Source organism: Pholis gunnellus (assembly GCF_910591455.1).
Source record: "Pholis gunnellus genome assembly, chromosome: 5".
NCBI lineage: Eukaryota > Metazoa > Chordata > Actinopteri > Perciformes > Pholidae > Pholis > Pholis gunnellus.
The window spans coordinates 26447073-26474317 of NC_136531.1; the positions used below are offsets into that span (position 1 = coordinate 26447073).

A 27245-nucleotide genomic window follows, 5' to 3' on the forward strand; every position below is an offset into this window, starting at 1 on the left:
ATCTCACTGTCAAATTGCCTCAGTGGCAAAAAAAGGTGGTTCTGAAAAATAGGATCAATCCTCTCTTGCTTTCAATCTCCTTCCGACTCTGTGTCGATTTTTAGTCAGGAACCTTATACAAATAACTGCTTGTACAACTTATAACAAGAAACAATTCCTGGCTGTACCTGTGGCTGTGGCTCATGGATAATCCCACTAACTCTCAAATGAACACGATTGTCAAGACAAAAACTGACACTTGAGTCTAGTTTCTGTGACCGGTTCCATTTCTTTAAATCAACCAGGACAACAGATCACTTCAGGCGGTGACAGAGTAAGCACCGACTTCCCTCTTGGTTCAGTGTTGTCATGAATCAGATTTGGCTTCACTTTCACTGGCACTGCTTAAGCAACGGAAGCTTTGCCAGCTCAGCGCTTAAGTTGAGGAGTGGACACTGCTGAAAGCATGCTTCATTTTTCTGCTTTCATCGGAGAGACATTACTTCGATTCCCACATAAAACTTCAGGAGATTTCTCAGCAGTTCTGTTAGCTTTAATAGTAGATTTGTAAGTGTGCCTATTAGGTATGAAAACTTAAATAAATCCTTTGAAGTTTTCATACCTAACTATTGACTTGTCTTATTTTATTCCGTCAGTGTTTAGCTTGATGTAGTGTCTCCATTTGTGTGGCCATTGCCACGTTACACAGCTTCCCTAGTGCAATAATCACTTCTCTGTTACACACTCAAGTCACATTTGGGAGAAAATGTTCTACAGTTGTTCTTGCTCATGTTTTCTTTTTGGGGAACGTATTTCTGCCCCAGTGGAAAAGCTAGATGGAATATCCTGCCAGCAAACACTGTGATGGAACATGACAGGTGCAACCACTGAGGGCTGGCACCTAAAATATGAACTGCAGTGCTCATTTTCAAACTCGGTGTTGTCATAGTTCTAGAAAGACTGGTCCTGACCTGTTTGGCTATCAGTTTACAGGAGCGACATACAAAGTAAAGTCATTTACTATCACTAGAACTAGACCTATTTTTAAAGGGCTTTTTTTCCTTCCAGTCCAAAATGACCAACATGTCCAGTTAATATTCTGTACAAGTCAAGAATGTAATATGTATTGTAATGTGATATTTAAAGCCGCATTAGTTGATTGGTTTATTATCTTTTGACCTCTTGGAGACAGCAGAACAAGCAGTACATTACTGTGTGAGCAGATACTTCAACCGCAAGACAGCAGCATGTGGGCAATGCCCAAATAGATCCTTCCTATTCTCAACATCACCTTTAGAAAATGAGTCAAATATTCACCATTTTGTACCTTTGTCAGAATCAGCTATATTGGTATATATATTATATATTATGCGTACGCAGACAAGGAATTTGACTCCATTTTCTGTTGCTCTTCACGTACAAACACAGAATTTAGAATTTTGTTATGATGAATTTAAATTTGTACTTTGAAATGATTCAACTGAATTCCCCACCGACGTGAGCTTAAAGCTTTATCTGGTGAAATAAATGTATCACGTTTTGTGCCTGTTTGATAATTTCAATTTCTTTTTTTTTGATCATTTTCTATACCCCATCTAAAAAATATTTATCTTTTTAGATATTATAATAATGATTAAATTGTATATGGAGTTCTTAGTTCACAACTAAAAATCAAGTAGTATTATAATATTTTTTTCCCAGGAAGATTTTAATTTATTAAAACATTCTGTTAAATCATGTTAAAAAAATACAAATATTAATTTATGTATTCATTACTTTTCATTTTGTATTGAATATTATAAAAATATATATATATATTCATTAGTAAAGGTGTTTTATTCAAAGTCATTTTATTCTATTGACATTGTTCAAATGTTTCTTATCTCTACCGTGGTTCCTCTTATAATATCCATGGAAAGCTCTTGATAATAGAAATAATTCATTGTCGGTGCGTATATTAATCCTCACCGCTCTGTCTACTGATGAAATAACCAAACTGACTTTCCAGAATTATTCACAGCTGCCGTGTCTTTTGTTTCGCCCATCACGTCGACATGGTGGTTTCAGGTTTGACACACACCTGAACAAATGCTGGCCCTGTGTATCCAAACCCTTTTCAGCCCTTACAACAGTGCTTTCATTGCAAACCAACACCGATCTCCCAGCCTCAAGGCTCCAGCCATGACGTCTTTGGATTGGCTTAGCCCTTGGAGGTGCAGCACACAAAGAGTGACATTTAGAAAGACGGGTCGGCATCAGTCTCATGCAGATAAGTGAATTCCATTGGGGCTGATATAGAGAGCAAATGTGAACGAAGAACGGAGCAGACACCAAGAAGAGCTGAGTGACATTGGCGCCACCAAGCCTGAATCTTGCATGCCAACTAATTACAGCTCTCAACAATGCCTGTACTGTCAGGCCCTGCTCTTAGCTGTTCTCTTTTCTCTACCGCCACTTATCGAAGATATCATTTTCCAGGCAAAGTGACATGAAATATTCCCAGAAGCCTCAACCAAACCTTCCGTGATTTCACACTCAGTAGCACACAAAGAAGGGACTCAGGTAGCGAGGGATGGAAGGAGCAAAAGAGCAGGGAAGAGAAAATGAACAATAGGTGTATTACTTTTGTTTCAGTGTGTGTTTTGGCGAAGCTGGCATGCAAATGCGGTGTTACAAATGGAGATCCCAGTAGCATCGCGCCACAGTGTGCCAAGGGGAGGCTGGGAGTTTGCATTCGCAGGCCTGAGGGGGATGAGCGCATATTTAGTCGCCTTGGCAGCTGGAGCCCCCGACACTCACACTGTGCGCTGATCCTCGGATAGTGCCAGATGTGATTCCCAGAGGAAACAGTGCAGGCAGCTGAAGACCTGCACACCGTGCAAAGTCAAACATGGTTGTGGGCTGCCTATACACAGACACTGTAACAAGCATTTTAAATTCTCTCTCTACCTCTTTCAGACACACACACACACACACACACACACACAAATACACGGCATAGCTACACTCCTTTTCTTTACATGGAGGGTTGAGTAATGAAATAATTTTGACATTTACAGACAGCATCTAGAGAAATCAAAGCTGACTACAGTAATTATTTTACTCATGGATCAAGTTCTAATCAAACCAGCTGTCTGCAAGGACTCCTTGAACAAAGTTCCATGAGCTTTTCCAATTTAGTTAATTACCAGACTGTTTGTTTTAAAAATTAGTGTACATTTTTTGCTAAACAATGAACATCAATGCATGTTTTATGAAAAAAATAGTTTTCTGCTGAATTGGTGAAACAAAACTTTTGAAAACGCCTGTAATAATAAGAGACGTAAGTACTTTAAGTCTGGGCAAGGAGTAATTGAAAGAACTTGAACTGCTATGTAATCATTTCTAAGTACTATGATTGAATAGTATAACTATAAACTTTGATGAAAATGAACATAGATTTGCAAAGAGCAAGTAAGTGCACAGAATGGATTGCGGCTGCTGATAGCACTCTGAACTGTGCACCATTTGCAGTCGTGGTCGGCCCCGTCTAGAGGTTCAGTTCACAGAAGATATTGTGCGGATGTCACAGCGCAAACAGCTGAGTGCAATTTGCCCACTTTCTTGTGTGTGATTGCGATTATCCATGTGGCAAAGTGTGAATGTTGCCTTCGTGCCAAGAACACAGTAGGCAGAACAAAGGCAGAGAGAAAAAGAGCGCGTGCTACAGGTCCTGACCAACCAGCTGGACAAAGAATTTAAACGTGACACGGATAAACTGTGTTTAGGATTCAATATCTCAGTCTGTCAGTTCTGTTGGCGTTTTCAAACCATCAGCCTGAGACAATGCCATGAAGTCTGGGCGTGACACCCATTATCCATGTGCTACAGTCACCCCCAACTCAGTTCCTAGACTCTCTATTAGCGCTGATCTTTGTAAATTAGAATGTTGGCTCATTTGCACAGAAAGGAGCCAAAGATCTGCCTACAACCTAATACAAATGTTTGCAAATAGAAGAGGAGTACCGTTCTGGTCTCAGTTGTGCAGGTTAAGTGGCCATAGAAGCCACACAATCCTTTTGCGATTTGGCGGCTGAGTGATTCCTCACTGCCTGATTCTCCTTGGTGTCACCTTCCTCGGTTTGTGTAGCTGAAATCAATTGCTGCAAGTTACAGTCATCAAGTAAATCTATTCTCTGAACTGTATCAGGTTAGCTGCTCTCCCATAAGCTTCAAGGATTTTGCTCTGATTGAGCCCACAATGATTTGCGGTTTTTTTTTCCTAACTACCAAGCAGTGTTTTAGCTTTTCACTATGCAGTGATTTGTGATCATGTTTCCACAGTCGTTAGTTCCTGTAAGAGTGAAATTTATCTTGAACTATTTGTCATTTAATAAGCTGACTGTGGGCAGTTGGTGTATTCCTGGAATAGCCACTCTCCTATGCAGACAACCAGGAGGTTTTGTTGAAGTCATGAATCAGATAGTGCTTCCTGTGGGACCCTGTAGTGCTCTTAAGAAGCTTTTGAGTTTGTGGACGGTTCAATAGAAGTAAATGGTGAGAGCTCTCAGGCAGCAGAAGGTTTGCAGCAGAAAAAAGTTGAGAACAAAACATTCACACAACATAACCTTTTAAGATGACAACAGTTGTGTATTTACACATCCAGTAGTCACGTAACAATATTCACTATTGATATGGAGCTGTGTTCAGTGTCACCTGATGAATGAATGTGACCTGTTGTTGAGTTCATTAGGTCCAGACCAAGGGACCCAAATGATACCACGGTGCTTTTTAGTTCTGGTCCGGTTCCTGTTTACTTTTTACAAACAAACCAAGAGGAATAAAGATTGACACAGACTGACAGGTCACTCCTTTACTGCAGAGTTTAGGTGATCGTCAACCTGCATTATCAGGACCCACAAGGGTTATGAATAATGTTATGAATAATGACTAACAGGATTTTACTAAAGCCCCGCTGCTACTAGATGACGGGTGGAGACGTCGGTGACCACATAAGTGATAAGTTCAGTAGTGATTCGGGGCTTATTGCTGAGGATCGCTGTCACTCTTTTTAATGAACATAAATAAATCACAGTGTTGGATACAAGCACAGCAGAATAACAGCTTTTGTCCCCTAAAGCCGTTTTAGCAGTTTAGCTTTTGAAATCATGCTAAAATGTTACATCTGCTGTCATAGAGTCCTGTGGTTGGTTCATTTGCTTTCACACCACAGATAAAGCACAGAAGAGTCCGCTTAGAAGCAGACCGTGACCAACGTTTTCAAGCATCGGTTCGGTTCTTTGGTATGGATTCGATTGACAGCTTTAACACCACCAGCCAAACGAACCGTACTAACGGGGCAAACGGACCCGAGTTCCAATGAACTGAACCAAACAGGTTATATGAAAGTCGACTCTTATTTAGCTCTGTTTTTGGTCTCCACCAACTCAGCTGCTTAATGGTCTCTTAATGGTCTCTATGTTAACCAGTTTGTCTAACTGTGACACCTCCCATTTACACATTGCCATTTGTTAATTTCATGAAGAAAGTGTTGATGAGCTGCTTTAAGCATAAACACAAATTCAGTGTCTCCTGAAACTTAACTCATTACAAACAGGAAAGTTGTTCTCCCTCCGAAGCGCGTACTGAATATCAATTATATAGCCAATGCGTAATAATATATTTGGTGATGTATATTAATATGTGGATCTGGCCTGCAATAGGGTGCCGAGGGGCCCGTCAACCATTTTCTAATTTAAATAAAAAATGAATTGATTCACATAGTTTTCTTTGTTTGTTTTAAGTGTAAATAAGGTTCCTGAATGTTGCATTACAATAGCTTGTTTATTAAACAAGAGAGTGCCAGAGGAGGGTCCCCGGACCCCATGACAGAGGTCTGGGCTAAGCCCCTCATGTCCCTGGCCTCTTGACATTTTGCCAAAGTTTTCCCCCGGCAAAGCAAGTTGTCCTCTCTGTGGTGGCAAAGGTGGTTTCATGTGCAAAAGTGACGTGAGTACATAGTGTTCATCTGTAGCTGAATGAGGCCCTGCTGTGTTTCAGGGTGACTCTCTGCGCACCAACATCCAGCTGGATTTCGGCGATGGCACGGCCGTGTCCTACTCCAACCTGAGCTGGACCGAGGAGGGGATCAAACACATCTACAAGTCTGCTGGAATTTTCCGTGTCACAGCTCTTGCAGAGAACACGTTGGGTTATGATTCCACAACACTCTACCTGCATGTCACATGTAAGTGCTGCCGTTTCCAGGTCACATTTTGTTAGTAAGTTAGTCACATGACTTCACGTCACTACCACTAAGCTAAAGGAGCACTAGTGTTCTAGTGAGGTTTTAGTCATCTCGTTTAGACACTTTACTGACCTATTTTACAGTGGCGGGCCATGCATTCTATACCTGGGCCTTCACTGCTGAAATGCCACCTTATAACCACATGATGGCGCCACAGCTAGGGTTATTATTCGTTTCTTGGGCTGTAACTATATAACGTTACGTATTTGTATTAAACCGTTCGCTACGAGGCTTATAAACCGAACAATATGTTTGAAAAATACTAGTGCATTTGGAAAATGCAGAAGCTTAAATTGTAGGAAATATAATGTTTTCTGCGCTCATTGGAGACAGCGGTCTGTGTGACCTCTGAACCAGAACAAAAACAGCTGGGCCCCGCAAGTGTTCTGGGAGGCTAGGCTAACTAGCCTAACGGAAAAACAACAGCAGTAACACGCATTCTGCTACACACTCAAGGGCCATTCAGATATTAGATATTAGATGTAAAAAAAACGAACCAGTTGACTTACCAAATGCTGATCACATCCTCCTTTCTTTGTTGACAAAGAGTTTAATCCCACAGTTAAATCCCAACTCACAGATCCGTTTATCTTCCAGTTTCAGCCATTGAGTGTTAAAAAACAAAGCTAGGTAAAAAAATAAAAAAATCTACACCAAGCAAAATGCAAAAAATATCATAATTTCATATCTTTCAATATGAACTCTCACTACTCTACTAAGCCTCTGCTGTAAATTTCGTTTCAAAATAGTCACGTGCTCGCCCACTGACCAATCACAGCACAGAATCTCACTGCAGCGCTGCTGCTAATGCTGACGTAGCTGTAGGCCGCTCTGGAGCGTCTAAGAATCTCAAACTAAAGATCTGATTGGTTGAAGACTATGCCAATCAACAATATCGTCCCCATTCACTTAAACTGAAGATGGATTCACTGGTGAGTCTGCAGGCCTCGGGCCTCTCTTCTACATAGAGACACAGAGGTGAAATCTGATTGGATGAAAGCTCTACTTAAAACAAGCTGCACTGGAAGCAGAGCAACTGAGGAACACAGTAGCTGTGCAATGAGAAAATAAGATAATGGGAAAAATATTTTTAAAAATGATGATACATGTAGTGTATTTAAGAAAAATTATTAAATTATAAAATAGCTATAATTTTGTGATTCTGTTTAGGCCAGCAGAGAAGGCCTTGCTGGCCCTGACGGCCCACCACTGCTATTTTATATTGTAGAACTAAGCATTCTAGATGAGAGAACTCATCTAGAATGTCATTTTGGGGATTTAGAACTCATCCTTGCAACACTAGGGCATTGCATTAAAACACAGAGCATGACTGCAACATTATCCATAAAATGATAACATAGGATTTTTGTGCTGCTAAAATGTGTTCTGCTGAATGACAGCCACACTGTCAATCCATGCTAAAGTCATCTGAAGTGACCGTATACACAGCATTGTGTAATAAAGCAGCTGTGATAAACACAAACGACTTTTGGGAGAAAGGTCATAACCAACTTGCTTGTGCAAGGTTACACTGTGGGCAGAGAATGAGATTTGGGCTGCAAGGCCAAGGTATCTGTAGATAGAACAGATTTCACAGAGCAACGGGCACAACGAAGTACAGCAGTGTCATGCTTTCCTGCTCCATTCAGACAGCAATTTAAAAAAGTCTAATTTTGAGTTTCCAAGGGAATAACACAGGCTCCTTATAGAATCTTGTTGAATCTTCTCTGTATCTTGTTTGTTTCTCGTTCATCGATTCATTCAGTCCATTTTAATTTAACCACTTGCCATCCTGATGTGTCAGCCAGAGTGTTCTGTATTTTTACATTTCTGATGGCAATCATTTTTGCTGGGAAAATGCCAAAAAACACTACAATGATTTCTCGGCTTAGCGTATTTAATACCAAATGACTCTTCTTTTCTCATTCACACACACACACACACACACACACACACACACACACACACACACACACACACACACACACACACACACACACACACAGAGAGAGACTCTGAGCATCTCAAAGTGGGGATAAAGATTAGTTCTGGTTAAATAGGATGAGAGCTAACAGAAGCCTTGGCGAGACGAACACCCCAAACCACAGCACTACACAAACCTTTTGTTGGAGTATTTCCAAGAAAGTAGAGTATCACATCCGTCCACGGCAGAGGAACTTCATCCACCAGATTAGTGTAAAGCAGCCTAGACCCCTGTCAGGTCCTATTAGGTTCTTAGTGGGGAGGTTTGCAGATTCATCCAGAAGGTGTCATGTCAAAAATACATGATGGTCTCAACATATTTTCAATGTCAGAATGGGACTTTGAGTTGTCATCACAGACGGACCTGTTAACGTAAGGACACTTTTTAGCTGTCACCACTTTATACTGTCAGTCAACATCAGTAAAACATTTGATCGTCTGTCATTTTAAATTACACAAGACAGCTTTATATTGATCACTTGTGACATGATACAATCGCTGCCTTCCCAACCCCATTGCTTTTGGTTTTGGCCCCATCTGCCCACCCCAATGAAAAATGGACGCCACTGGCTTCCAGATGTAAAACATGGAAGATGTTCATTGTACTCGAGCACAATTACATTTGTGTTGTTCTCACTAGGGAACTCAAAGCACAAGGTTAGGGAAAGGTCATGGCCGTGGCTAAAAGTCAGTGAAGATTGAGTGTGCTTGGCCTTTAACTGCAGCCCTCTGAATCACACATCCCAGACTTGTTCATACATACATAGATACAACATACGATATATATGTTGTGGTGTAGTGATGGTAGAGAGCAAACAGGTTGATTATCCCATTACTTTAATGAAACAAAATGTGCATGTGTGTCTGGTTTTGTGCTCATCGACGTCTGTTTGGAGAAACAATACTTGAAAAATGATGAGGGATGAGATCGACTTGACTGAACAGGTTGTTTAAAGTCAACTTACAGAAATAATATCAGTCGTGATGACTGCTACTACGGCCTCCGTGTCAACTAACGATGATGTCAGCGGCATGGATACGTAATTACTCCCCGAGTGAAAAAGCAGTTCACTCTGGTAATCAGGCTTGGATGTGTTTACATTCTTATAATCTAACCGAAGCTCAGTTCTAGCTGTCAACATGTGTATGTCCTTGGGAAAGACACTGAACCACAAGTTGCTCCCGATGTGTTTGTATATCAATGAATGAGAGGCCAATCGTAAGGTGCAGTCCATTTACCATTCCCTTATTCACCTACTTGGTTCAGGGTGTGGGGGGTGGATCCTATCCCAGAATGCAGTAGGCAAGGTAAAAGGAACCACACTGGACAGTTCATCACACACTAACACACAGAGAAACATAGTCACACTCACGTTCACACCTTTGGACTATTTATCATTTCACCTGAGGACTGTGGGAGAAAACCTGAGTGCACTAAACTGTCATATAAAAGTGAGTGTTTGGAGCAGTTTGTCTCCCAGAAGCGAGCTTCACAGGTGCTCAGATATGTGATCGAGACAATTGTCTCTTTTCTTATTTGAATGAAAAGCATACTCTCAATTGTGCCTCATTAGAAGTCGCCATGATAATATCAGCTCCTCTGTGCGTTTCTTCCTCAGGTCCAGTGGAGCATGTCCGGCTTCTCACTCCCTTCGTGGTCATAAAGAACAAGGAGGTGAACATCACAGCAGTGGTCTTACCCAGCCACTCACGGACTGTTACTTACTTCTGGTGGCTAGACAACAATACTGAGGTAATCTTTCCAGCACAAGGCTCATTAATACACATGCATGCTACTCTATGCTGGCTTTTATCTGTGTAGTCATTTGTCAAACATCACCTTGATAACAGTAGAGGTTTGGGCTGCTTCTGTCAGCATCGAGCAGGGTTTTGGAAATATTGTGAAAACAATGTCACCAAACCAGCTGTCATTTTATTGTCAACAACACAGATACAATTAAACCTCGTTGTATCCACTCACATATTATTGCCTCATTAATCTGAGAAATATTTGATTCACATGATTGTATTCAATGGTTGTTAGGGAAACGGAGGACCTACTTACCTTGAAGTCATCATCATGGACATTTCAATTGTTTTTTTTGGTTGTAAGACTCTTTGTGGGTTGCAAATGTATTATACATTTTATCTTTGGTCATTTGATGCAGATATGAAGCTTTGTATGCTCATGATGTTATTTATAATGCACATGTAGTGGTTTTACAGGTTTTCACGGGTCACTGGCAAGGTTACGAGTGTAAACTGGAAACTGTCCATCCGATCTGGTAACCGCTCTGACCATCCTGCAATGGGAATTTCTGTTCTACATCCCTTCAAATTCTATGCCTTTTACACAATCTTGACTTCGTCAGTGTCCAAGGTTGCTTCCACTTTGCTTCATTCTTGGGACTTATAGATGTCGATACTCTTTCAACCACACTTTTCACACTACCTTTTCATCAAGACTACGGTAGCTTTCACACAGCCAGCGGCTGCCTGTCCACCTTGTATGAGCTCATCATTCTGTGAAATAAAGCAAAAAGACACGATCAATATAGCGAAATCCTAATTTGACCCGATGATGCCGTTGGACGTGAGATTGTGGTCTCAGGCCTGCAAAAGAGAGCTGGGCTCTCCTTAACTTCCCTGAGTAAAACATGATGGAGATATATTATGAACCTTTTGCTCTTGCAGCCCGTGATAACGTTGGACGGGAGCATCTCACACACCTTCCCCAGCGACGGAATGCACACCATCACTGTCCAAGTGGCTGCAGCCAACACCATACTGCAGGATACCAAGACCATAGCAGTCAAAGGTCAGTATGTCCTTTCTACTTGTGTCCTGCAGCTTACTACTGTGAACATGTTTCTTTTTGTTTTTAATATGTTCAAATCATGCAGTCTTATAGAAAGCATTTTAATATTTCAGAATACATCAATTTAGTCCGACACTTGCACCATCACAGACTCTTCCATGTGTAAAATGCTTTTGAAATAAAACTGCGACTTGAATAAAATATATCACATTACTGTCAGAACCTCTAAAGAATATGTCTTCATTTGATATGAAGTAATCCGGCAGCAAGTATCTGTAAAATGCAGTGATTTATTACCTGTGGATGGGTTAGCATAAAACTGTGACATTTTCTAATTATCTAGAAGTGCATCTGGTACATTTAGCCAAAGGGAAGTGCAGGGGATATGAGAAACCCTCCTCCTTTCATCAAGTGTTAACTACCTGAAACTCAACTTGAGCAAAATGACAGTTGGCACAGCTCCCTGAGAATAATGCCTCTGGATCCGACTGAATTAATGGCTGATTCTCCCCCGACTCTCCTCGACAGATTTCTTCAAATCTCTACTTTTATCTTTCTCTCCTAATCTGGACGAGTTCAACCCTGACATACCCGAGTGGAGACAGGATGTGGGGAGAGTAATTAAGAAGGCTTTGCTCCAAGTGAGTGATTTTCATTCTCTCTGTCCTCCCCTCTCTTTCGTCCATCCTGCTGTCCGTCTTCAACTCCTTTCCTTTCTGTCTTTTTTATGCTCTATTTTCTTACTCACTCCACTATTTCTCATTATTTCCTCCTATTACCTTTGCTGCCCAATACTCAGTGGTGCAGCAAGAGAACGCCCTCGGGTCACCCTGTGATTCATCATCAGACAGGTGTGACGACGCCCCCGCTTTCCTTCTCACCAAGATGGCTTCATGAGCGCTAATTCTTTAATTTTTAAAAGGCACAAATCAAATGATCTCAGAAGCATGGGGGCCTGGTAGGGACCTGTGAGTGAGGACACCTGTCACTGTGTCTAATGCGTGTGTGTTAGTGTACTTGAATGTAGGAGGGGTGCAAGTGCTCTCAGTGTGTGTGGGAAGCTCACCCGTCATTGTTAAGTGCCACTCATCCCCCCATTCACAGCTCATGAATAGCGGACTGCATTTGGTTGTGCTGCGCTCTTGGCCTTCTTACCAACATATTAAGCATTAGAGCTGCAGGTGGGCGCTTTTGGAGAAATATTTAAATGGGTGAAGGGGATCTCATGAATAACCTGGACAACCCAGACTCAGGTCCATGCTTCTGAGCTGAGTGATTTGCCTTTTCCTGGACTGTGATGCCTTTGTAAAGCAATTTGACAGAAAAAAAACATTTTTAGTTTTACCTTCTGAGACCAGAAGTAACAAGTTTCTGATAAATGATTTAGATCAAATCGATGGTAACCGCCCTGTAGACAAACTGCTGGGCTTTATTTTTCTACTCATTCACTTAGGGCGTAACTTTAACTCTGAGCCAAAGCTCAGAACAAGCCAGTTAGATTTTGCTTATATGTTACAGTTTGTCTCAGGGCATATTCATATTATTGTATTGACAGTAACATGTTTCAAGTCAATGAAGTTTGCTCCTTGAATTTTGTAATCTCTTCTATATTTGAGTGAATTTGATCAAAACCTGTTATGCTCCCTGGCACATGTACCCTTAAAACGAGGATGGATTAGTGCCGTCTTTGGGTCTGAATGCTCCACATTCACGTTGTGGCAGCATAGTTGTGCATACAGTCATTTGTGCAGTACCACCAAAAATGAGCAATTCAGGAAATGACCATGAGGCTCATAATACATGGAAATCATAAGTGCATTAACCCTCTTGTAGAGTTAAAACCTACTTTAAATCCTCTATTATTATTCTATCTTGCTCACATGGTGCATCATAGTAAAATGGTTAAAGGATAGGATCACATTCATTCAAGTCTGTCGAAGAAAGAAATATGCATTTAAAGAGTTATTTTCCTTCTTTTCATGACCAGTTGGGAGAGCAGCAACCAGCAGCTCTTTCAAGTATATTTAGCATGAGAGTATTGTACAAAAGGATAGGTTCCCCATGTGTCAGGTCCGTCTTAAAACAATAGTCAGGTGCCCATCTGAACACAGAAACAGATTTTGCTTGCTGCAATCATTGGTATTCTTCATACTGGCCATTAGTCACAGGCCATTAGTTAGTAATGGGAGACAAAATCCAAATTATTAAATTCAATTTTATTTCTGGCGCTCAATATCCCAAATTTGCCTCAGAGGGCTTTGTAATCTGTGCAGCACATATCAGGTAGTCAAATATATTCTGAATTTATAGTCTTTTTGCTTCTTTGTGTTCTCCTGGACAGCCTTTCCTTGCTGAGGTGCAGCAGAGGGATAGCAACACAAAGAGCTCCGTCACTTACATTGACATTGTTGTGGGTACAATATTAAATGGGATTCTAATAAATAAAATATCTCAGGGTATGTGTGTATATATATAAAAACAAAAAATATCAATGCTGTACAGGGGCAATTACAACCACATCAACCAAACCATATAAAGGATTGCATAGAGTGGATTTTAGCAGCAATGTAAATGTGGTGAGAATGAACATGTTGCCATGGCAACAATTCTCAGAATGGGGTGAATTCATGTATTTATTTGGAGAAGAAAGAAGGCCATAGTCCGATACACTACACTCAAGTTGCCAAAAGACAAAAGAAGTTTAGCACACAAACTCAACAAACCAATTAATTGGTGTCATGATAGTTTTATAACTAAGAAAGTGGTTGAGACTTTCATCCCTGGAAACCAGATCCAAACACTCTTTGGTGAAGAAGCACACACTAGACATACCATGTGTAGAACTGTTCCAATATCAATATTTAAGTTCCGAATCTGGTTCTTACCAGACTTCTTACATTGAAAAAAGGACAAAAAACGTTGCGATGGATGGCTCGGGATAGTAAATCAAACCAGGCTTCAACATTTCAACGGTAGATGAAAAAAAAGTAATTTGTATTGTTATTGAAACTGGAGATCTAAGAAGTTTAAGATTAGAGGGACAGATTTACACTTCACAATCAAGACTTCAGACCAGGTAGAAGTTATGGTCAATACCCATCATCAAGATACATTTAGGAGTATTTTTAAACTTGATCATGGAATATCAGGCTAAAACTATGTTTTCTTTAAAACCTAAGTGGGAAAAGCAAAAGCAGCACTATAGATATCCACAAATTCATATAAATGGAGATAATTTAACTGGAAAAAAATAATTAGTTTCTTTAATACGCCAAGTATAAAAAGCAAACAACTTCTAACAAACATGTTTGAGGCAATGTGGCAATACATTTGTAAATCATGCACATATCTTCAGGAGTTGATCTGGAATAGAGGGCATTCAGTATTGTACGAGGTATTAGGATATATAATCTCCAATAAATATTCCATTATATAGCTGGACAATATAACTAACTGATGATGAAAGAAAATTATTTCTTATAGGTTAAAGTCCTGCCCACAGCTGGCAGTAAGTCCATGACAAGGAACTGGCTTATAACAGACTGACCCAGACATAAACAGTGGCTACATGTAGCACTGTGGTTTAGCTTGAAAATAACACTCCTAAACACTGCATATTGTGAGTTGTGTGAAACTCCTCCTCTAAAAAATCGACTTTTCTTCTCCATAACATCATCGTTACCATCTGCACCCGACTGCTTGAGTGTTCACACAGAGTTCAGTCTTTACCGTTGTGTCGGCAAAGCTTATTTAGCGAGGAGAATCCTCGATGTAAAACAAAATGAAAATTTGAGTTTTTGAATTGATTCAAAATGATAGAAAACAAGGTTGAAATCCCTTTGCTGCATGGCGTCTGCTCTCTCTCCGCCTTCCCTGACTGCTGCTATCACCATAGCTTGTCCATTAGTGGATGAGGCAACTGCTGTTTTTTAGAAAGAACCCTGATGAATTTAAATAGGTTCATTCAGGTTCATCCTGGTCTCCAAATAATGAATGCATTGTTAATTACGTTATTAGGAAAACATATTTTCTCCGAGATTGCGTTTGTTCTTGACGTATCACATATAAGTTTCCTATCAAAGTCCACAGAACTCCACAGAGGGAGGAGGTAGATGAGTCAAACAAAGGGTGTTCACCCAGGAGACTACTGCCATGTGACACCTAAAGTAACTTGACTTATTTTAATCTAAGTCTGTAACAGAAATAATGTTACAAACATACTTATTTGTTTTTTTCACCAAACCTTGCCAAGTAGTTTTGTTGCATTTTTGCTTTGTTTCAATTTACAATCTGAATCATGTGTAAAACTATGACTGTAATCTGGGAGAAAATGTGTTTTCCCTCGAAAATAAATTGAGATTGCAGTTTAGTTGTATGGTTTTGTAATAGGATTACTAAGGATGAACTCACTACACATTAGAGGGTTCTAAGAATGATCATAGAACTAGGATCACAAGACATAACCATCCTTGGTGTGAAGTGTTAAATGAAATGGGGGAAAATTCCAAAACTAAACTTGTGGAATGTGGCTGATGTGTTTTGTTTGTTTTCATCCCTTCACAGTTTGATATCAGCCACTAAGCATGTGAAAGGACTGTAGATCTGTTCATGAAGCACAACGGTTTTTTTGTGTCGGGAGGGTTTATTGTACACTATTTTGTTATGGTTGAGAACTCTTGCTTGAGACAGAGGCCAGTCCACAATTGATGTCTTTTCAACATAGTAAACAACTCCCCGACAGTAAAATAGGAGATGAGAGTGGGAACAATTTACAATTAAAGTCAAGGTACATTTAACTGAGGTGCGTGTTGTTGCCCTGTTGCTGAATCTATCCAGTGCTGACTTTGCACTCTTTGACGAGGCTCATGTTGTTGCAGCTGCTTCTACTGCTCCTGAATGCACATTCGGTAATGGAGGTTATTTCATTCCACCTTGCATATCTTCAACCACCTTCCCTTAACGTTTCTCATCTCAAACTCATGCAGTTCACTGTTCGTACCCCCCATAGCTGTCCTTGAAGGTTAATGCAAGCTACCAAGCCATCAGCTCCTTATTGCTTCCCCAAAGGCACCAAAATACTTCCTCATCTGACTGATGCATGGTAAATCATGCAGAGTTGTGCAATATTTTCTTCTTTTCACTCTGTTAAACAATTGTATTGTTGATAATTAATTTACACTGAAATTGCACTTTTGGGATTTAAGTTATTCCCCTCACAACTACTGAAAAACAATCTTGATTTGAAGTAATATCAGGATTTGATGTATACTTAGGCTAGGGTTAGCACTATATTGGCTTAAGTGATTAGAGATTGGAGGTAGTGTTATACTGTATAGCATAGTATATACAATTTGTGAAACGTCTTTGCTCGCTTACCTTGCACAACGTGGATTATTGCGATATCAAATGCTTGTGCCAAGTACAGCCTCAGAGAGCTGCTCACAGAGCTGCCAGCATGGCTGAAGACGTCTTGGCTGTTGAGGATGAACATTTGATTATCGCGATGAAATGTTGCCTAAATATTACATAGAATTGCATCTAGTACGTCAAACAGGGTTTATCCGTTTTAGATTTACACTAGAATTTCCACTCTGTAACCTCCGGGATCGTCTCTCCTCTTGCTTGCCATCCTAATCTGAAATCTGTATCCAGCAGTAGATTTGCAGAGCTTCAAACGACAGCACTCCAAAACAGCTTTTTATTCTAATGACTGATTGCAATGAGGACAAACATGGTCAAAGTGTATTGATTTTCTGCAGGAGCTATTGCCTCTTCTGTCATCCTATTCACTTTATGTCCCCCTCTGCCGCGCCTGCTCTCATTGTAAGTCATGCCCACAGCTATCATTTGTCCACTACTTTGGTACTCAAATAGTGATTTCTGTGCTTGATAATTGATGTGCTTTGGCTATACCCACTCCATTGTTCACACAGGCGACTGAGAAAACATAGAACCATCACAGGCTCTAAAATGAAGAGCGATCACCACCCAGGCTCTGCCTCCCTGGCCTGTATACGCTGGTTAAGAGCTGAGGGCCCGAGAATTGCTTTTCTAGAAACAAAAACAGAAACATTTGTTTGGCTTCAACTTGTGTCTGTGTTGGCATCCTTAGAAATTGAGATCAATCCAGAAAACTTCCATCAAATAGTTCTCTTTTATTTGTTTCAAATAATGTAGTTACCAGCCTGAAGGCCTTCCTGTGAGTACCATGTATCTCCAAAATGTCTAATTATCAGACTTCTGACAGTATATTTTAAAGCTAATCCAAAGAGTTGTGAATGTACAACTGTACAATATGAACTGTGAAGCGTTAAAGAACATTTCCTGAGAAGTGATATTTGATACAGTAGGGCTCTAACATTTGTGAACTAGACATAAAGGTCATTATGCATTTGACACAGTGCTTCTCTGTACCTCTCACTCTGTTGCTATCTGTGTGTTTCACCCTGTCTTTCTGTCTCTCTCCATCTCTCTCCTTACCTCTCTCTTCTCCCTCTCACAGAGCAGTCCTTGTCTCGAGGGAACATAGTTCGGAGTTACTCCAAAGCCAGCCTTCCAGTGTTAGTGGTGGTTAGTTAAAACACTCCAGAGACACTCAAATGGAATTAGAAGTTTGATTTAGTATAGTTCATCATGTTTGTCTTTATAGGTTATATCACTTGGCTTTTACTGTATTTACCAAAAACTGCATTTATTAGGGGTGGGTATCACTAGAGGCCCCACAATATGATATTATCACGATACATCAGTGATATTATTGTAATATTACGATATTGCGATATGCTGAGTATTGTGCTATCAAACACACAATTCAAATGGTTTGGAAATTACAGATGGTAATTCAGGACATAATTCATCTGTAATATCTATTTTATGTTGCTGTGAAAACATCTCCTTCTACCAACTGGATTTATTACAGTTTCTCACCAAAACCACATTTTACAAGATTACATTTGAACACAACATAACGTTATAATTTACTTTCGTCCAATACTCATTTTCCTAAATGGAGCTTGAACGCTTTAAATGGAACCTCCATATCATAGCCGGACGGCTCCTCTCCATTGTAACAGCTGTTGCTGTCAGTGTAACTAACGTTATCTCTCCTCTTGTCGATTTCAACATGGACTTAATGTTCACATGCATTATTATCAGACGAGACAGCATCAAGGCCGATCTTCAGATCACATATTTTTACTGAATCTAGGCCGATGACGATGAGTAGTAACTTTGTTTCACACTATGAAGGTTAAACTGTGTAATTGTTCAGCCATTCACATGACTCCCTGGAATTTTATAACCAAAAGGTTCTCTCAAACACACAAAATAAACCGGCGCACACGCGTGTTATCGTGACGATCGCCAGATGAGATTTCACCTCACACACAAACAACGTGTCTCAATGCAGGAAAAAGGACAACAAAGATATCGTAGCTTTCATCACTAGTTATGGTTATGCACCCGGGACTTATATAACCGCAGTTAATCGTTTAATCCTGACGTTCCTAATTGCAATATTAATAATAATACATTTTATTTAATAAGCATTTTTAAAAAAACAAAGGGGATATAGTTTAATTTAATAAAAGAGATAGATACTTGGCGTTCGTGTATTGATACACAAAATATGGTGATACTATGCTGAATCCAGCCCTAGTATGTATTATGGCGATCCAGCTTGCAATCCTCAAGAACATCACTATCACTGCAAAATATTGGCACGCAAACATCCAACCTCACAAGCCAATCAGACAACATAACAATCATGTAACTTTCATTTCCGCTTTAAAACAGAAAAATGAATAAGGCAAAAAAGCAATGTTTTAAAATCTAATTTTTATTTTTATTTGTGTGTGTAGTGGGGAAGGTACACGTAGTGAAACACGCAGCGCATTAAAGCCTCAACAACTTTATTAAGAGGTTGAAAATATACTAAGATGAACGTCTGTACCCTTGCTGCTTTTATGAAGTGCTGAGTATACAACCACTTAGGCAATCATATCTTGACTGAGAGTTTGAGGACATATTAAGTACTCCCTCCCCTTTCATGGAAAATGACACTTAGTCCATAATCTTTACATAAATCTTTACATAAAAATGCAACTAGTAGATCCTACTACTTGCATTTGTATGTAAAGCATGAAACATTGTCTCATAATAAAATGTGCAGAACGAAAAAAGTTGTCTAGCCATGGCTCACAACAATGCATATATTCATCACTGGCTGTTGGGTAACAGTCGTCATACAGTGTTTCTGCAGTTTGCCAGGTTGGTAATGAAAGGCCCGGGGTTAAGGTGGCTTGTGGTTTCGGGCGTCAGTTTTACAGCAGCCCTCACCGTGCTGCTACCCGGGTAAATGTAGTTCCCTGAAGAAATCAATTTCTCTTTGTGTTCTTCATTCGGAAACACTTTAGCCTGTTTTGCTGCCACACCAATTGAAAACAAGCCTAAGAGCAGGTCTATACAGTCAACTCATATCCACCGCTACACTCACAGGGCATAGGCATCTTAATGCAACACATTCCCAACGTGCCCTTTTGATCTTGGCAGTGTAGTGAGTTGACGTTCCTCTAGAAGGGACACTCTCATTTGTGACTCCCCGCTGTTGTCCTTCCTTTTGCATGCAGTACAAATGCAGTACATGTATCTCATGCTCAAAACAATCCACTCCAGGTGAGTTGGCCGACTTAACTGATGTAATCTTATGACATCATTGGCACAAAGCAAAGCCACGCAGTTTTATTTGATGAAGCTATTTGTAATAATCACCGTCAAAGGTCATTTGTTCTGCCTTGTCACAGGTGTCTGACTTCCCAGAGGAGCAGCTCTTGGTAGCCGTGTTCCCAGGAGTTCCAACAGCTGCTGAGCTCTTCCTGTTACCTCACAAGAACCAATCAGAGGGCAAGAAAAAGAGTGAGGAGGGGCTTGAGCAGGTATGGGTGACATGGATTCAATTTTACATTACGAATTGTTGAAATGCTATCAAATAGATCGCTCTTTGCCTGTCAAACACCATGTTGTATGTGTTTAACAGGTATCCGATATAATTGTAAGCGCGCTGAACCAAAATCTGGTGGAGTTCGAGCTCAAGCCTGGTGTAAGGGTGATTGTGTACAACACACAGTTAACACTGGGTAAGAAACATTTGCTCTCACTGCTTTCAATATTGCCATTAAGTTATTAACCATAATAATTCAACTGGCACAGATACTTTCAATAAGGCCCTATCATGTACTGTTCTTCATTTGGAACTGACATGAAATAGAACTGTAATAACCATGTTTTGACAACAGGAGTTTTTCTTTGGTGCACCACTTAAAATTCCTGTCAGTCCGCCTCCTTTCCAGGCACAAAGACACAGGGGAGTATGGGGGGGGGGGGGGTTGATTTCAAGTGGAGCTCCTTCAGACGATCTTTTATGACTGCCATCAAAAGCTGAACATCTGTTCTATTTCTTGAATCACCATCCAACCATAACGTGGGTGTTACACTGAGTATAGTTATGTTGATTATTTAGTCCTTGAGAAAGAACACTGTACAATTTAAGGGCAGAAACAAAATGCTGAGTCAGCCCTTGAATACTGGGGAGGTTGGGCGACATTCGAAAAACTTCAAACTGTTGTAAGTATCAAATCAATGCTGGATTCATGGAGGCACATTGATTGTAAAAAACGTGGCTGGTCTGGACAGCTCTACTTTTTTTATTGTTATTTGTAGTCCTCAACAACTCCTGTGCTCCACTGCTGGACAGATATACTTACACTGTGTCATTGCTTGGCCGGTTTCATTAGGCACACAGTCTCTAGAGGCACACAGCCATGAGTTGTCTGTAGCTCAAAGTGCTAGGTATTAACAGCCTGGCATGTGCTGCTCTGTGACATTCTGTGGTGTGCTGCACTCTAATGACATTGGAGGTGTACCCAGCTGGATCCCTCTTTATATTTCACCTCCCAAGAAAAGGTCTAAAAAGCCTTCAAGCTGCTTGAGAAAGGTCAGCAGCATACGCACCACTGTCTCTGAGCCGAAGGGCTCGGGGGTAGCACGGAAACATTGGAGAATGCTGTGTGATTTCCCTCCAAATGCACTCTTCAAAATAATGATAATAATTTAAGGTGGATACCTTAGAGCACTTAATCATAGTCAGTGCTCCTTTGGTTGGCTTCTTGTTTGAGGTGGATGTAAGTGCATTTAACCATTTCAAATCCCCCTTCTTTGTCCAGCAATAGAAACAGCAATTTCATACTAACACAACTTATGACAATTGATGAGATTCTAAAGATAAATGCATCATCTCATAAGCCATTATCATCATCGTATATACACACACACACACACACACACACACACACACACACACACACACACACATGGAAGAGCAGTGTAATTCATTTACTGATAGACACAGGTTTTACATAATTAGATGTGCACTCAAGAAAATGAGAGAGATTGCAATTTGTATGTTGATAGAAACTGATGACAAATAAACGTTTTAAACACCATTCATATGCTAAACTGCCTCAGCACTTACTAGTATATATTACTGTATGTATACAATACATAAAGAGTCCAGATTTATGATACTCTGTGGAGTTTTTCACAAAGAGTAGTCCAATGGAGCAATGTTTTTTATTTTATGTTTTCTTTATTCATCCCTCAATGGGAAATGAGTTCTCTGCATCTGACCCGTCCCTATACAAGGACGACCCTCTCCACCCAATGAGCCACGGCCGCCATCAACATGTCCAATAACCACAGAAACATGTGGATCTTATTTTATTTTTTATTTACATCCAGTTTATTTCTTCTTTTTTTTGTACTGTACATTCACAATACACATCCATGCCACCTGTTTCACAGGCCTTCCACTACTCAAAGAAGCACAGCCATGCGCCGGCACAGGAAGAGAAGAAGAAGACGGCAAGCTAGCAAACATGGATGTACACAATGCAGGATTTGAAATATATTGAAATATTAGATAAATATTTTGGGGCAAATTTAATAAAGGATTGTATGGGTTTTGCGCCCGCTAAACCTGTTCAAATAAGAAAAAAGGAAACTGTAATTTGAAGCACCTGCCCCTGTCCCGACTGACTCCCACCCCTCACATCAGACACAGTGGCCTCAGGCACATTTACACTTCACCACATGGATAATTGCAAATAGGTACAAGAAAGGGCATATTGCCCTCAGCTGCAAAACTTCATGTTTGATAGCATTCACCCAATATCTTTTGCCAATCGGACCTTGTGCGTGGGCTGATAGCAGGTGCAAATGATACACAGTTCATGTTGCTATCAGCGGCAGCAATCCATTCTTTGTGAATTTGCTCTTTATGGATTATGGAGTTGTGATGTAATGAACATTCAATTCACATGACTGATCAGCTGTCGGCGTCTCCCCGAATATCCCCATAACGAGTGAATACCTTTCTTAGTCTCCAGACAGCATGAAACATGGCCAATGCCTCCTCCATTTTTCTCTAGATGGGTAAGATGGCCATGGCGACTTGTTTTGTTTCTAGTTCGCAAGATCTACTTCTTCTATTTACAGGCTGATTGCAGCCATGCGTACATATCCTACAGCGCCCCCCTTCTGACCAAACTAGCTTAGCATAGGCGAGTTTATCCGCTCCAAACCAGCTGATGGAAATGTACCAAATGTATATTTATGTTTTTGCAACATTTAAAAAATGTGCTAAAATGTGCTTGCCAATAGAATGGAAACAGTTACTGGAAACATTAGGTGACCTTTAAATACCACCGTACCATTTTGATGTAAATAGACCAGATATAGCCTCATGATAAACTACCAAGAACAAAAGACAAATATTGAACATGGTTTTAATAAACCCTTCTATTTTCAGTTATGCATTGATTTATATTGCTTCATTTATTTTACTTGACTTGATGTATACATACTAATATATTAATAAGTGCTGAGGCAGTTTAGCATAAGAATATGTTTAAAACATTTATTTGTCATCAGTTTCTATCAACATACAAATTGCAATCTTTCTAATTTTCTTGAGTGCACATTAACAACTAATTATGTCAAACCTGTGTCTATTTATCAGTACATTAATTACACTGCTCTTCCAACTGCTGTTCCCAACTAACTAACAAATTGTCCATACAGGGGAATGATTATATAACGGCTTTAACTTCACCTACTCACTCACATACTTAACGTATTATCAGGGACACTGTAGGTCTACATCCATTCACATCACATTTACCCAAATAGCTAGTCTGGGCAGGTTGAGGTAAAAGATTAAAAACAAACAACAACATTGAAGCATGTGTAATGATAGCAGAATCATTCCTGTGCTCTCTCCCGCTCCCACAGCGCCGTTGGTGGACTCTAACCCCAGACACAGCAGCTCCGCCATGCTGATGCTCCTCTCAGTGGTGTTCCTGGGCCTAGCAGTGTTCCTTATCTACAAATTCAAGAGGTACCCACCTGTATGATTACTTCCACCTGCTGGACTTGAAATGCTAGTTTATATATATATATTACCATACTGTCCATTATTGATGATGCCAGATGAGCACAGTCTGGACCAATCAATCAGTCATGTTTGGTATTTGATTCGACGCGTCTCCCTCGAGGTTGTAGACAGACTTCTATCAGGATTCCGACGCATGAGGCTCACACACAGCTATCAGTGGTAAAATGCGGAGAAAACGACCATCAAATGGTTTAATATGCAGTCGCTGTGCCTAGGCCGTTATTTGCTGAATAAATTATTCATACTCAAAATGATTCTCTTGGAGAGTCGCAGGGAAATGGAAAAGCTGTCATTAATTATGGATATGAATTTTTTCCCATTAGTCTAAAGAGCATGCATTTTTCAAGAAATCTCACAGTTGACAAAACAGAGCAATTAATAACCAAAATGAATAGTAATTGGAAATAAATTGGATAGTGACTAAATAAAGATGTATATTAAGTATAACAAATGCAGATGGGAAAAGATACAAATTTTACTGTAATTTGCGTATAGATTAGTTACTAAGATATGACTTTGAAAGTTGGAGAGCCCATGGCACCGCTGTCTGAGGTTAGTAGAGAAATGTTGGTTTTGACAGGTTTGTCATCTTCAACTTATTGTGTTTGAGTGTGAAAATAATGCCTTAATTAAAAGAATATGTACACATATATATTTTTCTTTCATTCTTAGAAAAGAAAAATATGAAAAATGTAGCCTCTAGATGGATTCTAACATTTCCCTGAGGCTCATTTGTTATCCGTTCATTTGTAAATCTTTAGAAAAATACCTTGGATCAACATATATGCTGAGGTGAACCAGGAGAAAGAGCAGGAGATGATTGGCTCGGTGGGCCAGGGCGACAGCACACCTAAAATCACTCTGAGTGAGTTCTCCACATCCAAAGAACTCATGGAGAAAGAACTGGATGCCAGGGTCAAACGTAAGTGAAGAGCTATCATACTGTATATGAAATGAGTGGAATCCAAACACTTACTGGTCCTTGAAAGGGATTTTCTCCGGTCTCACACGGGGCATTTGTTTCTTGAAGATGTGAAGATGGTTTTAGAGTTAAAGTCAGAATAAGCAAAAATAAATGTGTGCAGATTCACCCCCCAGACATCAATTTAGCTATTGAATTTGAATTATTTTTTAAACAGAGAGTTGGCACATAATCACCTTCCAGCATTGTTAATTGTAAAGAGAGGAGGAAAGCAGAGGCAGCCGCAGAGTAGAGACAGTCCTGGTTGGGTTTTAACGTAGTGACGGATAGATTCCAGCAAGGCTTGCAGTACTGAGAACAATGAATAATTAATAAAACCAACATCTTCAAGCATGCGGACTCACGGTTCAATAAGCCAGCAGGAGCACAGACACCGTGGCCTTAATCACTTAACTATTTGGTCCAAATATGACTTATCTAAAAAGAATATTTCAGTTCAGAACGAAGAAGAAAACATGAGTAAATTGACCGAATGCTGCTTACTCTGACCTTACATGATGCACAGAGCTTGCAGCTTTTCCAACATAAAGCAGTACAGATCATCTGGCAAGTTCCTCATTCAGCTCAAAAACAGCCCATTCTGATTCCATGCGTTAGAATTCAGAATATCTAATAACTGAAACAGGTCTTGCACGGTGATGAACCCTCAAGCACCAAGTGTATCAGTATTTTGCTTTATTTCCAGCTGAATATTTCCATCCAGTTAAATGTCCAGTGTTATATTTTGCATACAAGCTGTAATCCTCCACAGAGTCGTCGTAGTAGCAGCCAGTTATGAAGCAGCTTGACCTGATGATGGGACAGGAGGTTGTGGCTCATACTGAATAGACAAATGTAATAATAAATGGTGCCTGGAGTGCTATACTAAGAAGGTAAAAAAAATACGGTACTCTGAATATCATTTTAATAATAATTTGAAAACTTGCACTGGAAAAACTGTGAATAGGAAAGAAACAATCATGTGAATGATTTAACAAAGTTGTTCTTACAAGCTTGAGGAAAAAAAGACAAGATTTAAAAATGTCAGTAGAAAAGAAGCTTGTGTTGAACTGTTCCACACTCTGCAGGTAACATTAGTATATTTAAAATGAAAGGTACCCGATGGAGCTTTTACATTTAGATGTCAACTTTGGGAACCAGCATTCTTCTGTATTTTCTAAGATTTTATAGTCCAAACAATTGATTGATAAATCAAGAAAATAATTTGATAATGAAAACAAGAACTCTTTGTAGCCCTTGTAGGAACAATACATTGAAATGGGTACTCCAGTGCTTTTATATTTCACTTCCAAAAAGTATGGGGGAAGGAATGGTCTAAATCACTGCAGAAGAGGAGCGCTATCCTCGTTGTTAGTCCCTATTACACTCGGCACTACATTTCAACAATGACCCTACCTGCCTGGCAAAAGCCACAACTTTCAAATTCAACACCCAGTTCAACACGCTTTCTTACAAATTCATGGCATCCAAACCCAAGCCGATACAACCTCTGATGACATCATCTACCTCTAATGACATCACATGTGTAAAATCAGTGGAGTTCCCCATTAATCGGTGGCATTGATTATGTTCATTCATTTAAGCCATGAATATTAGCAGCTTCCTGCTTGTCTCAAATAGTTAATACATTTCAAGAGTTGTTCCTTCTGCATGTCTGTGTGTGTTCAGGCCTTTACACACTGGGGGCATTTTCTTAATGTAATTCATTTTTTTTCAACTATTGTTTTTGTGATATGCAAATATTACTCAAATTAAACTAAATTATTTTCAGAACAATGTTTTTTGCACCACCAAATGAGGCATCAACCAATCGCGGGTTGAGTTGCAAACTATATTTCAATTTAAAGAAAATTGAAGGCTCTGTATTATGAAACTTTATTACTCCTTTTAACTTTGACAAGACCAGATCCACTCCTCCTATTCTTAACCTTTCACAATAAAAGCCATAGACATATCATATCGGCAGGCGAGTATTCCACTATTTCATTTTGTTTCATTCATCCGTCATGACCCTGGTGTGTAAAAGCTTTTAAAGGTGTCATAATAAAAAGGCACATTTTAGTAATGGCCCACTTTTGTACTTCTATGCTGTTTCACAGCCTCACAGCCTTTGATAAAAGAACACTTCATTAATTAACATGAGGCATCAATGTCAAAGAAGGTATTCATGTTCGGGGCGTCACAGTGCCAACGCTGAACTAACTCTTTGTTCTTGGCTTCTTTTTCTTCTCTGCTTTCATCCATGTCTGCTCAGGAGGAGTTGGAAATGCCTGCGAGAGCACAAGGGAGATTCCAAACTGTACTAGCGTGTAAAGCCGGAGCGACAGTTTATGTACAGAGCAAAGTGTTACGGTGTCGGGGGGGTTCTCTTTTTCTGTTTTGTAATTCTCAACACAGCTGATGTTAATAGTTTTCTAAGGGACCTCATTTATACAGACGTGCACGGATGCCTCCTTCAACAACATCCATGCAGCAAATGTCAAGTTACTCAACGAGATCATTGTAATTACTGGCAAACAACGTATAGAGTTTTGTGGATGTAAGCTACATAACGACATTCATCTGCAGACTGAAATATCTTTCATCAAGACCTGTGAAGAGTTCTGTACATTTCTGAAGGAGTTTGCTTTGAAAGTCATTTCTGCCTATATAAAGACTATAATGTCTGAGTCTTCAATCAAACAGGGAA

At 39.9% G+C, this 27245-nt stretch overlaps 1 protein-coding gene across 1 annotated transcript in view; it reads left to right on the top strand.

Moving 5' to 3' along the window:
* sorcs3a (sortilin related VPS10 domain containing receptor 3a) overlaps nt 1–26869 on the top strand; it is a gene marked incomplete at both ends in the record, with an annotated part of 219611 nt that extends 192742 nt beyond the window's left edge. The window contains 9 exons of the mRNA XM_079160322.1: nt 6019–6205; nt 9868–10001; nt 10943–11066; nt 11595–11707; nt 19868–19999; nt 20101–20200; nt 23412–23517; nt 24336–24496; nt 26811–26869. Of these exons, the coding sequence (XP_079016448.1) occupies nt 6019–6205; nt 9868–10001; nt 10943–11066; nt 11595–11707; nt 19868–19999; nt 20101–20200; nt 23412–23517; nt 24336–24496; nt 26811–26869 (1116 nt within the window). The remainder of the gene's footprint in view (nt 1–6018; nt 6206–9867; nt 10002–10942; nt 11067–11594; nt 11708–19867; nt 20000–20100; nt 20201–23411; nt 23518–24335; nt 24497–26810) is intronic.
* Nucleotides 26870–27245: the final 376 nt, after the last annotated feature.